General features: G+C 44.3%; 1 protein-coding gene across 1 annotated transcript in view; it reads right to left on the reverse strand.

Annotated features, from left to right (window-relative positions):
• Positions 1 to 12,323, reverse strand: part of EVA1C (eva-1 homolog C (C. elegans)) — a 122,914-nt gene that overhangs the window by 51,340 nt on the left and 59,251 nt on the right. The window contains exon 4 of the mRNA XM_011989046.1: positions 4,395 to 4,547. Within this exon, the coding sequence (XP_011844436.1) occupies positions 4,395 to 4,547 (153 nt within the window). The remainder of the gene's footprint in view (positions 1 to 4,394; positions 4,548 to 12,323) is intronic.

A 12,323-nucleotide genomic window follows, 5' to 3' on the forward strand; every position in this document is an offset into this window, starting at 1 on the left:
CAGCCAAGTGACGGAATAAATGCATGCTGACTACTCAGGAAAGAGCATTGCAGATGCCACACTCTTGGTAAGATTAGCCTTGGGGCTAAAGACAGTATAAGCTCAGAATGCTTAAAGCAAGTCTGGAAGACATTTTATCTCTTAAAGTCCTACTCCCGTATATCCATTATGAGGATTAGGGCTCATGAAAGGCTATAAAAAATGATTATTATTTTTTTTCCCTATAGGCTCTATTGGACGTGAAGCACAAGCTTCAGTTGCTGCATCTAGTCTCAGAAATTGATTCAAAGAGTTACTTATGCTTTCAGGACATAATCCTCTGAAACAGTTCTAGCATCAGTTTTTGCTATTGTGTGCTGTCTATTATTTAGGTTTCTGTCAACTAGACAAGATGTCAAGTCATGTTTCCTTGCTTCAAATTGCTGCATATTACCTATCCCCTGGTGAACTTCTTTTCCACATGTTCATATTTAAGTAGGAATAGAGGTGAATACATAAAGTTGAATGCTTGAATTGTTTTTAAAAGGCCAATTCAGAATATTTTAAAAAGTATTTTAGTGTGTCAAATGTGAATTGACACACAGTATTTTGCTCACAACAAGCTGAAAAATCTTTAGTATATGAACTTTTTATATGACTTAGTAACTAACAATTCAAAAATGTAAACCTGACTGTTTTGTAATGAATGTTTTTGGAAACACATCTGAAATCTATTCTTTACCCAACAAGCTTGGAAATGAATGTCTTGGGCATTATCTTTTCTTCACTTGGCAAGCGTAGCTGCAGACAACATTTTCACTTGTCCAAAGAGTTTTTTTGTTGATATAACTTCCCTCAATTTTTAGTGAGGATTTTCTTTCTTTTTGAAAGAAACCCTAAAAGAGGTTTAAGCTGTTTTGTAACAATGCTGGAGTTTATCATTAGTCCTCATTATCTGCATATTTGTCAAGAATGTTGCTTCCATTGGGGTAAATAATTTCATTTTATTCCAATATAGTATTGACATTTATTTAAGAATAGCCAATTCTCAATTTCCCAGACTAAGGTAGAAAAGCCCAGTCACAGATTAGCCAAGTAATGTATTAGAATATGCCAGATATGTTATTTAGTAATTAACATATTCATCATTCAAGTAGAAACTAGCATTCTGCAGTTTTGTTCAGCTGTAACTGGAAAGTGCTGAAATTTCAAGTATAGTTATAACCATCAGTGGTATAGATACAGCAAAATGTATTTTTAGTCAAAAGAATACAAAAGCAAAGATAAACATAACCAAAAAAATGCTTTAAAAAACAATTGCTATCTATCTACTTTTTTTGTTTGCTTTGCGCACAGCTGCTGGTGGGTTTTCATGGGTGAGGAAGTGGGAGGAAGACAGGTGGTATTATTACTGTTGGGGCACTGACATGGTTGTCAGTGAGGGATGAAGGAAGAGGGAACCAGGAAATAAGACAGCTCCATAAGATAGGGATAGGGATACAGAATGACCTGGCAATGAATGAAAGCCATGGGACAGAATAAGAAGGAAGAAAAGAAATTAAGGGTCACTGAGTATCTATCTGTTAGGTATCAATGCCTACATAGTACTTGATGTTTTATATTGTGACCTCATTTCACAGCAATATCAACTCTTTGAAGTAGGTAGTCCCCTCCCCAATTTGTAAATAAGAAAATAATATCTCAGAGAGATGAGGAAATTCACAGATTTACAAAGCCAAGGGAAAAATTAAGATTAGTTTTTATTCCTATGAGACATCTAAACAGATATGATAAGTAGACAATTAAGTGTATAGTTGGGAATTAGGGGGAGACGTAAAGGATGGAGGTGGAAATTTGGGAGGTATCAGGGGAAAGATCATGATTATGTCATGTGTCTTGAGATCATCTAAGGCAGGAATAGAAATAGAGAGGAAACCATGAACTGTAGCTCTCTCAGCCTGGTTCCAATGAAGATTAAGCAATTCCACATAAACTCTAATATTATCTTGACCACTTGAGGATTTTTATTATGAATATGTGGAAGATTTCATTTTTCAATGCATATACTCCTCTTCCCCCTGCCTTTATTTTCCTATTAAAGAGAGAGGTACAGGCTGGGCACGGTGGCTCGTGCCTGTAATCCCAGTACTTTGGGAGGCCAAGGCGGGCAGGTTACCTGAAGTCAGGAGTTCGAGACCAGCCTGGCCAACATGATGAAACCCCGTCTCTACTAAAAATGCAAAACATTATCCGGGCATGGTGGTAGGTACCTGTAATCCCAGCTACTCAGGAGGCTGAGGCAGGATAATCGCCTGAACCCAGGACGCAGAGGTTGCAGTGAGACGAGATCATGTACTGCACTCCTGTTCAGGTGATAGAGACTCCGTCTCAAAAAAAAAAAAAAAAAAAAAAGTGGAGTGGGCGTAGGGGAACACAGAGCCCGTAAAGAAGACATAGATCCACAATGCCTTGCACAATCCCTGTTCTGGAAAGGCATTCTTGAATATTATAAAGGTTAAGAATTAAAGAAAAAAAAACTGATGAAGCCTCTTTTTGCAAGAAGGAGTTAAAACACCAAGGGTCCCTCATCCAGCTAAGGAACCATATAATACAGGGAGCCCCTGCAGGGTGTTAGGAAGGGTAGTGACAGATTTGCCTTTAAGAAAGATACCTGGGCCCGGCGCAGTGGCTCATGCCTGTAATCCTAGCACTTTGAGAGGCCAAGGCAAGCGGATTACCTGAGGTCAGGAGTTCAAGACCAGCCTGGCCAACACGGTGCAACCCTGTCTCTACTAAAAATACAAAAATTAGCCAGGTATGGTGGCAGACGCCTGTAATCCCAGCTATTCCTGAGGCTGAGGCAGGAGAATCACTTGAACCCAAGAGACGGAGGTTGCAGTGAGCCGAGATTGCACCATTGCACTCCAGCCTGGGCAACAGAGGGAGACTCCATTTCAAAGAAAAAAGGAAGGGAGGGAGGGAGGGAGGAAGGAAGGAAGGAAGGAAGGAAGGAAGGAAGGAAGGAAGGAAGGACCGACCTGAGGCCACTGTGGGGAGAAAGGCAAGCCTGGGAGTAGGGAGATGGCTATAGTGGCTCGGCAATGGTCCCTTTCCCTAAGGCAGTAGCAGGGAGAAAGAAGGAGGCGGTGGAGACATTTAACAGAGAAAACTGAACACATGCAGGTGTTATCAGATAGGGAAGATGGGGTTCAAGAGCTCACAAGTCAACTTACTGGACCAGGACAGTGGGTAGTGTCATTAATGGACAATGGGGACCCACCCTCACACATGCCTCTCTGTCCCCTTTGACTGCTGAGCCTGTCAGGACAGGAACACTCAGGCCCAGATCGAGTTAAGGGCACTGCCCACTGGCATGGCTTCCTTCCTTGGGGAGCCAGGGCCTTAATCCGCTCAGACTGCACCCTAAGTATAACCCTACTGTGATGGTTAATACTGAGTGTCAACTTGATTGGAGGATACAAAGTATTTCCTGGGTGTGTCTGTGAGGGTGTTGCCAAAAGAGATTAATGTTTGAGTCAGTGGGCTGGGAAAGGCAGACCCACCCTTAATCTGGTGGGCACCATCGAATCAGAGGCCAGCAAATAGAAAGCAGGCAGAAAAACGTGAACAGGGGAGACTGCCTTAGCCTCCAGGTCTACATCTTTCTCCCGTGCTGGATGCTTCCTGCCCTCGAACATCGGACTCCAAGTTCTTCAGTTTTGAGGCTCAAACTGGCTCTCCCTACTCCTCAGCCTGCAGTCAGCCTATTGTGGGACCTGTGACCGTGTAAATTAATAGTAATAAACTCCCCTTTATTTACATATATATAAAGGGGAGTTGGGTACTATTCTTAGTGTTTATGTCTTCAGTTCTTTTTTTTTTTTTTTTTTTTTGAGACAGAGTCTTGCTCTTGTTGCCCAGGTGAGAGTGTAATGGCACGATCTTGGCTCACTGCAACCTCCACCTCCCAGGTTCAAGCAATTCTCCTGCCTCAGCCTCCTGAGTAGCTGGGATTACAGGTGTACCCCACCATGCCTGGCTAATTTTTGTAGTTTTAGTAGAGACGGGATTTCACCATATTGGCCAGGCTGGTCTCGAACTCCTGACCTTGTGATCCGCCCGCCTCAGCCTCCCAAAGTGCTGGGATTATAGGCGTGAGCCACCGCGCCCGGCCAGTTCTTGTTCTTTTACTTATTTATTTTTGGCAGATTACTGTTTACAAGCATATATATATACATACACACACACACACACACTTATATATGGGAGTTTATTAAGTATTAATTACACGATCACAAGATCGTGATCGTGTTAAGTATTAACTTCCACGATCATATAGGAGATATATATATATATATCCTATTAGTTCTGTCCCTCTAGAGATCCCTGACTAATACACATACAAAAGCACATACCGAAAGGGGGGAGCCGCTCTGCCTCAGAGGAGCAGATGTCCCTTTCCTGGGTCCTCCTGCCGTAGGTCGCAGAGTAGATGTTGAGGAACTTGGATTCATGGCAGTGCAGTTTCAGCTCCTGGTCTTCACACACGGTTTTGTTTTTTAATTCATCTGAAGCAGAAACAAAAATTGAAGGCACCATCAGCTTCCCCCAGAAGGAATCGGTGAGCTCTGTCCAAGTCCCCCTGCTCATTTCCCCGGGGCTGCACCCTGAGAAGGGGGCGGTGGGGATGGCCCTCTGGGCTCATGCTGTCTCTGACCCTAGAAAACAAAGCCCTCTGCAGGAAGTGGGTGGGAAGTAACCTGTTGGCAAGCGCAAAGACCCTGGGAATTATACTAAGGGGCAAATGGAGGAGAGGTGCCAGAGTTAAGGAGGCAGACGCATGGAGTTAGGTCCCAGGCAGGGCCTGGCTAGAAAGGAAGTTTCTCTCGCTCACCACTTAAGGTCACACGTTCCTTCACTGAAGGGAGCCTTTTCTCAAATGTTGGCTTGGGATCCACATAGGTAAAGACAGACCAGAAGTTACTTGAAAGAAGCATTAAGCTTCTTTCTCTCTCTGGAGACAGCCCAGTTAAACCTCACCTCCAGCCCCTCCACTGGCATCCCCATGTGTGTACGAATTATTTATTAGTTTAGTTTAGTTTTTTAGAGACAGGGTTTCACTCTGTTACCCAGGCTAGAGTGCAGTGGTGCAATCATAGCTCACTGCAGCCTTGAACTCTTGGGCTCAAACCTAGGCTCAAAGGATCCTCTCCCCTCAGCTTCTCAAGTACCTGGGAATATGAGTGCACACCATGCCTGGCTTACATTTATTTGTTTAAAAGACAAGAAAAGAGACCGGGCACAGTGGCTCACACCTGTAATCCCAGCATCTTGGGAGGGAGGCTGAGGCAGGAGGATCCCTTAAGCCCGGAAGTCGGAGGCCAGCCTGGGAAACATAGCAAGGCCTCGTTTCTAATTTTAAAAAAGCAAGAAAGATGATATGATACCAAATCAAATCATTTCCTTTACTAGGAAAGGGGCAAAAACAAGGCACAGTGTCAGTTAAGAATCCCTCTTTAGAGAAGCGTGGAAACTCTGCCCCAAATCTGGTAAATCCAGGAATAACTGACTATCAAGCTGATGGCGCATTCTAGGTTAGGATGATCTGGACCAGGTTGTACGTTGTTCTCAAAGAATTCAGGGAAAAGTTTGTTTGTTTAATCTGCTTATCATAGTAAAATCTTTCTTTGCAATGTCATACAAAGTTGGCATTATGCATGCACTGTTGAAGAAAACGTATTGTTTTTTTTTTAAAGAATGTACTCCAAAACCATTTAATTAGTGAAAATGTTTAATAATGATTTGATTTTTTTAAAGCAGTAAGAGCTAACACTCCAGACACAAAAGACCGCACACGGTGTGATTCCTTTTATATGAAGAATTCAGAAGAGGCAAACCTTTAGGGGCAGAATGTAGATAAGTGGGCACCTGAGGCTGAAAGTGAGGTCACAGAGTGACAGAAAATGGACACAGGGAAGCCTTCTGAGATGGTGGGAATGTCCCATGCTGGACTGTGGTCACGGTTGCACAACTCAGTAAATTCACTGAAAATCACTGGATTGTACACTTGAAAAATGTGAATTTTATGCTATGTAAATGATATCTCAATAAAGATATCTTTAAATAATAATAGATAACACAGCTGGGTGCGGTGGCTCACACCTGTAATCCCAGCACCTTGAGAGGCTGAGGTGGGTGGATCACCTGAGGTCAGGAGTTCGAGACCAGCCTGGCCAACATAGCGAAACCCCGTCTCTACTAAAACTACGAATATTAGCCAGGCGTGATGTTGGGTGCCTGTAATCCCAGCTACTCAGGAGGCTGAGGCAGGAGAATCACGAACCCAGGAGGGGAAGGTTGCAGTGAGCTGAGATTGTGCCACTGCACTGCAGCCTGAGGAACAGAGCAAGCCTTCATCTCAAAAATAATAATAAATAATAATAATAGCTAATACTTGCTGAAGACTTCCTCCCAACTAGGCCCTGTTCTAACAGCTTTAAATGTATTAATAAATTGATATTCAAAGCAGTCCTTCTGTGAACAACCTCTTCAAATCCTTTGCATAGTGTGTGATGGATTTTTAAAATTTGCAGGAGTGATTCATGTATTCCGGATGCTAACTTTTGTCTCTTAGGTGTTAGAAAATCTCTCCTAGATTGTCACTTATCTTAAACTTCGCAAAATCAAAGCAAAGCAAAATATAAAGGGGACCACGGTCATTTATTTGCATATGTGGTTCTTATCCTTGCCAACATTCTGTAAAGAAAATTCTTTAAAAAATGCTAGCTCTACTCTATCACCCTTTTTCTGGAGTTTTCTACTTTGAAATGGCAACCACACAGCAGACAGGCGCAGTTTTTAGCCAAACAAGCATTGGCGTTAACTGCAAACAAGTTAAATGGCAAGAACTGCTAGGGCTGTAATGGGCTGGCCCGGAGTGGGCGGGAAGACTGTCCAGAGGGAACCTCTTCCACCCCAGCCTCTCACTCCTCGCACATGCTCATGTTCTCCTTCCACTTTTCTTTCCTGGATTGGAAGTGCAGGCGGATTCCAGCTCCCACAGACACCTCAAGCCCAAGTTTTCCAAATTGTGATTTGAGGTTCATTCATGAGTCTTGAAATCATTAGTGCATTGTAACCAGCAATTTTTTAAAATAAAGAATACAGTAGTTTAGAAAACAACGAAGGGCATCACATGAAGAAAGTATAAACACTGTTTTGTAATTTAAACATTTATTTTTCAGTTGTGTGTATATGAGTATGTGTTCCACTGGGCCAAAATGTGAAAATCTTTTCCTACCATGAGCTGCAATCACAATTTGAAAACGCCCACCTTAATCCCTACAGAAAGGCATGAGCTGTACACATTAGGGCCACAGCAGCTGGCTGGATCTTCGTATCCTGGCATCAATGATGCTAAGCTCCAAACTTAAAAAATGAAAGAAAATACTTTTCAAATATAAATGCCCCTTCCTTCCTTCCTTCCTTCCTTCCTTCCTTCCTTCCTTCCTTCCTCTCTCTCTCTTTCCTCTCTCTCTCTCTCCTCTCTCTCTCTCTCTCTCTCTCCCCACCCCCACCCCCTTCTTTCTTTCTTTTTCTGACAGGGTCTCACTCTGTCACCCAGGCTGGAGTGCAGGGGATGCAATCTCGGCTCACTGCAACTTCCACCTCGCAGGTTCAAGCCATTCTCCTGACTCAGCCTCCCGAGGAGCTGGGATTACAGGCATGTGCCACCAGGCCTGGCTAATTTTTGTATTTTCAGTAGAGACAGAGTTTCACCATGTTGGCTAGGCTGGTCTTGAACTCCTGACCTCAAATGATCCACCCACCTAGACCTCCCGAAATGCTGGGATTACAGGCGTGAGCCACCGTGCCTGGACTAAACAGCATCTTCCTGTACGTTGTAAATTTCCATGACTTTCTACCAAAAGCAGAGAAGCAACAGCGAGGCCAAATTTTGGACCACAAGAAGGAAAACTTTACAGACTCTCAAGAGGACCACCAGCTCTGCTGCTGGCAAACTTTGTTGCTATCCTTTCATCCATGAGGATGCGAACATTCAAGATGAATGAAAGGCTTGGAGCAGAAGCCAGCCTACAGATGCTCACAAAATCCCCATCCTGCCCTGGTAGTTTAATAAGCAGGAAGAACCTCCACGAGGAAGAAAAATGAAAATGGTGACTAAGCAAATGTCTCGAAGGCCCTTTACCCACTCACTGGAATCTTAATTCAACAGCTTAAACTTAGAGCCAAGGCAAGTTTTGTTTTCATTCTCTAAAGAAAAGACTGCTAAGTCTGACCCCAACGTCAGAAGGTTTGATTCTTTTTGGTGAGTCATATCCGCACTGGCATTTGTATGCAGTTTATGAGTAGATGCTAAATCCCACCAACAACAACATTTTGCCTGACTTCAAAGACCCAGAGTGAACGATGGCCTTTGATGCAGAAAAGAGGGCTTGGATAGAAACACCAAAAGAGCCAAAGCCCCCTTCCAACCATAAGAACTCAGAAAAATGTTAAGAATGCCTTCCGGTGGCAGAGCTGGCACAGAAAGAGGATGGGAGAAGGCAGGACAAAAACAAGCCTTATCTCCACAAATTGGAAACTTTTTAAATGGAAATCTTTTTTCTTTTTCTTTTTCTTTTTTGTTAAATCAAAATTTTTAAAAGTTAGAAGAGGTTTTTTTGTTTTGTTTTGTTTAAGGCATGTCATGAAACGCATTTATTAGCCACATCTCTTTGATTTATTAAAGCCCATTCATTAAAGGTAGCCTCGATGCCAACAAAACCCTCCCAGAGTAACGCAACACCCACATGCCAGGCCTCCAGCGATTTCGTCCCCAGATTATGGGCAAATCATCTCCTGGAACGGAGGGGCCTGTGCGTGTCATATTACATCCTTGGGGTGACTGCTGTGTTACATTGAGTCACTTGGTTCCTTGGGAATGTGCTAATTCACTGTCACATAAGAGTGACATTTCTGGATTATAAAAAATTAAGAAACTACTAATATCATTGCTACTTTTCTTAGAAGACTAGAATTTGTTTTAGAGCTGGGTTAGAGTTCTCAACTGGTCTCAGATTAGAGAAGGTGTGGGCAGCCTTCCAGAAGTGGGTTGCCAACTCTCCTGGGAGTTTAGATGGGGAGGATGGCAGGGGCCTGGGAAGGTAGAACCACGACTCTGCTTAAATGACAACAGCGACGAAATTCCCCTTCCTCATTTTATTAAATTGGTGCAAAAGTGACTGTGATTTTTGCCCTTAAAAGCAATAGGCAAAAACCATGATTATTTTTGCACCAACCTACTAATGAGTGGGCTATGTGGGTCATTCTGCTTCTCTTCGATACAACAGTCACAAAAGCACATCACTGCCGAGACCAGCTCAGTTGGAAAGACCCTAACCCAGTGGTGCTGGAGGAATTAGAGACACACACAGAAATATAGAGGTGTGGAGTGGGAAATCAGGGGTCTCACAGCCTCCAGAGCTGAGAGCCTGGAACAGAGATTTACCCACATATTTACTGACAGCAAGCCAGTGACAAGCACTGTTTCTATAGATTATAGATTAACTAAAAGTGTTCCTTATGAGAAATAAAGGGATGGGCCGAAATAGAGGGATGGGCTCTGGCTAGATATCTGCCGCAGGAGCAAGTCCTTAAGGCACAGATCGCTCATGCTATTGTTTGTGGTTAAGAACTCCTTTAAGCGGTTTTTCGCCCTGGGTGGGCCAGGTGTTCCTTGCCCTCATTCCGGTAAACCCACAACCTTCCATCATGGGCGTCATGGCCATCACAAACATGTCACATGTTTGTGATGCAGAGATTTTGTGCTGCAGAGATTTTGTTTATGGCCTGTTTGGGGGCCAGTTCATGGCCAGATTTTGGGGGACCTGTTCCCAACACATCACCAGCCACCTTTCAAAGGTGGGCAGAGGAAGGATCTGCCATGGTGAGAGTATTTTATTACTGACATTGTATACAATTGCCGGTGCATAGTGATGTTGAAATGTAGACAGACAGTCACTTTTATTTATTGTTATTCTTTCTTTCTTTAGTAAATAGATCTCACCCTGTCATCTAGATTGGAGTGCAGTGGTGAGATCATAGTTCATTGTAACCTCAGATTCCTGGGCTCAAGCAATCCTTTCGCTGCAGCCTCCCAAATAGCTAGGACTGCAGGTGTCTGCCAGTATGCCCTGCTAATTTTCTTTTCTTTTCTTTTCTTTTTTTTTTTAAAGAGAGATAGGGGTCTCACTATGTTACCCAGGCTAGTCTCTGACTACTGGCCTCAAACAATACTCCTGCCTTGGCTTCCCAAAATGCCAGAATGACAGGCATGACTGTATCATTTAGTCATTCATGTCTTTAGCAGAGTGACTTGAATCAGCTTTATTGAAATAATAGCTACCAACTGCTGAGCTCAACTCCATGGTCCTGTGCTAAGCATGTTATATACAACACTGTGTTTTCACAGTCTTATAACAGCCCTCTGCAGAAGAGACATAATCCCATGTTACAACGGAGTCCTAGAAAGTGTCCCTACACTGCCCAACACACAGCAGATACACAGCAGAAAGGAATATGAACCCAGAACTACCTAAATCCAAGCCTCGCTGAAACCTACATTTCCTGAAAGGCTGCAATTTGGGAGGTGAGGTTTTGAGGAAGGAAGCATAATACACATTAAGGAAAAGAAGTTTCCAGTGAGGCTTGCTGGTAAAATAGCTTTCCGTAAAGACAGACAAATAAACCCAATCAGTGGCATTTGCCAATTTCCCTGGTGTAAATACTCCCACCGTAGCAAGTCCACAGAACACAGGCATAACTGGCTCACATGATAAGCACTGGCTCCACACACCACAGGGTACAGTCGTGCAGCCTTTGGACATTCACAGTGTCCTGCCCAGACTAGAACTGGGAAGTGAGGAGAAGAGCCTCAGGAGGTGTGAGAGATGCAGAAAAAGAGGCAGGAAGGTGTGCAGACAATCTCACTTCCACCTCCTAAATGGCAGTGCTCAGGTTGCCGGTGTCCAGGTTACACAGGGGCTCTGCCTCTCTTCTGTTCTCTATGGGGCAGCCAGTGGGGCCTTATGACTCCCTGCTTAAATGCTGCCCTACAGATGGAGCCCCAACTCCTTCCTTGGCTCTGAGGGCTCAGGATCCCTACTCCAGCTCCCCAGCTGGTGCTCTCTCCTGCTATCTTGCTTCTGTGCTCCTACCCCGTGACTGGCTGCGCCAATGCACCTGCAACCCCCAGCCACAGGCTTCTGTATGGAGCACTCTTTCTGTGCCCTGCATCCCTGCAGTTCTCAGCTCCGTCACCACTTGGTCCAAAAAGACTCCACTGAACCCCCAGTTGAGGTCAATTCCTCCTATGAGGCTGGGCACGGTGGTTCACGCCTGTGATCCTAGCACTTTGGGAGGCCAAGGGGGACAGATCACTTGAGGTCAGGAGTTCAAGACCAGCCTGGCCAACATGGAGAAACCAGGTCTCTACTAAAAATACAAAAATTAGCCAGGTGTGGTGGTGCATGCCTGTAATCCCAGTTACTCAGGAGGCTGAGGCAGGAGAATTGCTTGAACCTGTGAGGCAGAGGTTGCAGTGAGCCAAGATCAAGCCACTATACTCCAGCCTGGGTGATGGAGTGAGACCCTATCTCAAGAAAAAAAAAAAAATTCTTCTGCAAGCTGCTTGCATAGTACCAAGTGCCTCTCCATGAAGCCCTGACCCTACCTGGAATCTTGCACGTTTGTGTGAAACTCACAGTGAATATCAGGCCCCACAGGACTGGACAATCTGGTTACCAAGGATGTGCTCACCTGTGTCTCCCCAGTGCTGAGCACAGGACCTGGCCCCTGCTGGGTGAACATTTGCTCTGTGAATACATATTAAGCACCTACTGCTCTGGGGTGACAATGCTGAACCACACAGAGTTCCTGCTTTCATGATGCTCACAATCTGATGCAGTGTGTGTGCAAATCATACACAGGCCACAAATAAGGTAAATCCAAATGATGATGCTGCTGTGAAGAAAATAACATAGGATGCTGTGATAGTAGAGGGGTTTTTTTTTTTGGTTGTTGTTGCTGTTTTTTGGACAGAGAAGGTCTCTCTTGAAAGGTGCTGTTTGGGGTGGAGATTACACAAGGAGAAGGAACCAGCTGTGTGAAGATCTTAGGAATGGTTGCTGGGTGAAGGAAGGTTGAGAAATACCCTGGAGGGGGTGTGGACACCACCCACGATAGAACCGCCATTCAGAGAATGTCTGCAGGATGTGGGTTCTCTTCATCCTCCACTCCTGTGCACAGTGGGGGCTTCATAAGTGTTTGCTGAAATGATATGA

This window comes from Mandrillus leucophaeus, unplaced genomic scaffold, assembly GCF_000951045.1.
Source record: "Mandrillus leucophaeus isolate KB7577 unplaced genomic scaffold, Mleu.le_1.0 Scaffold345, whole genome shotgun sequence".
Lineage (NCBI taxonomy): Eukaryota > Metazoa > Chordata > Mammalia > Primates > Cercopithecidae > Mandrillus > Mandrillus leucophaeus.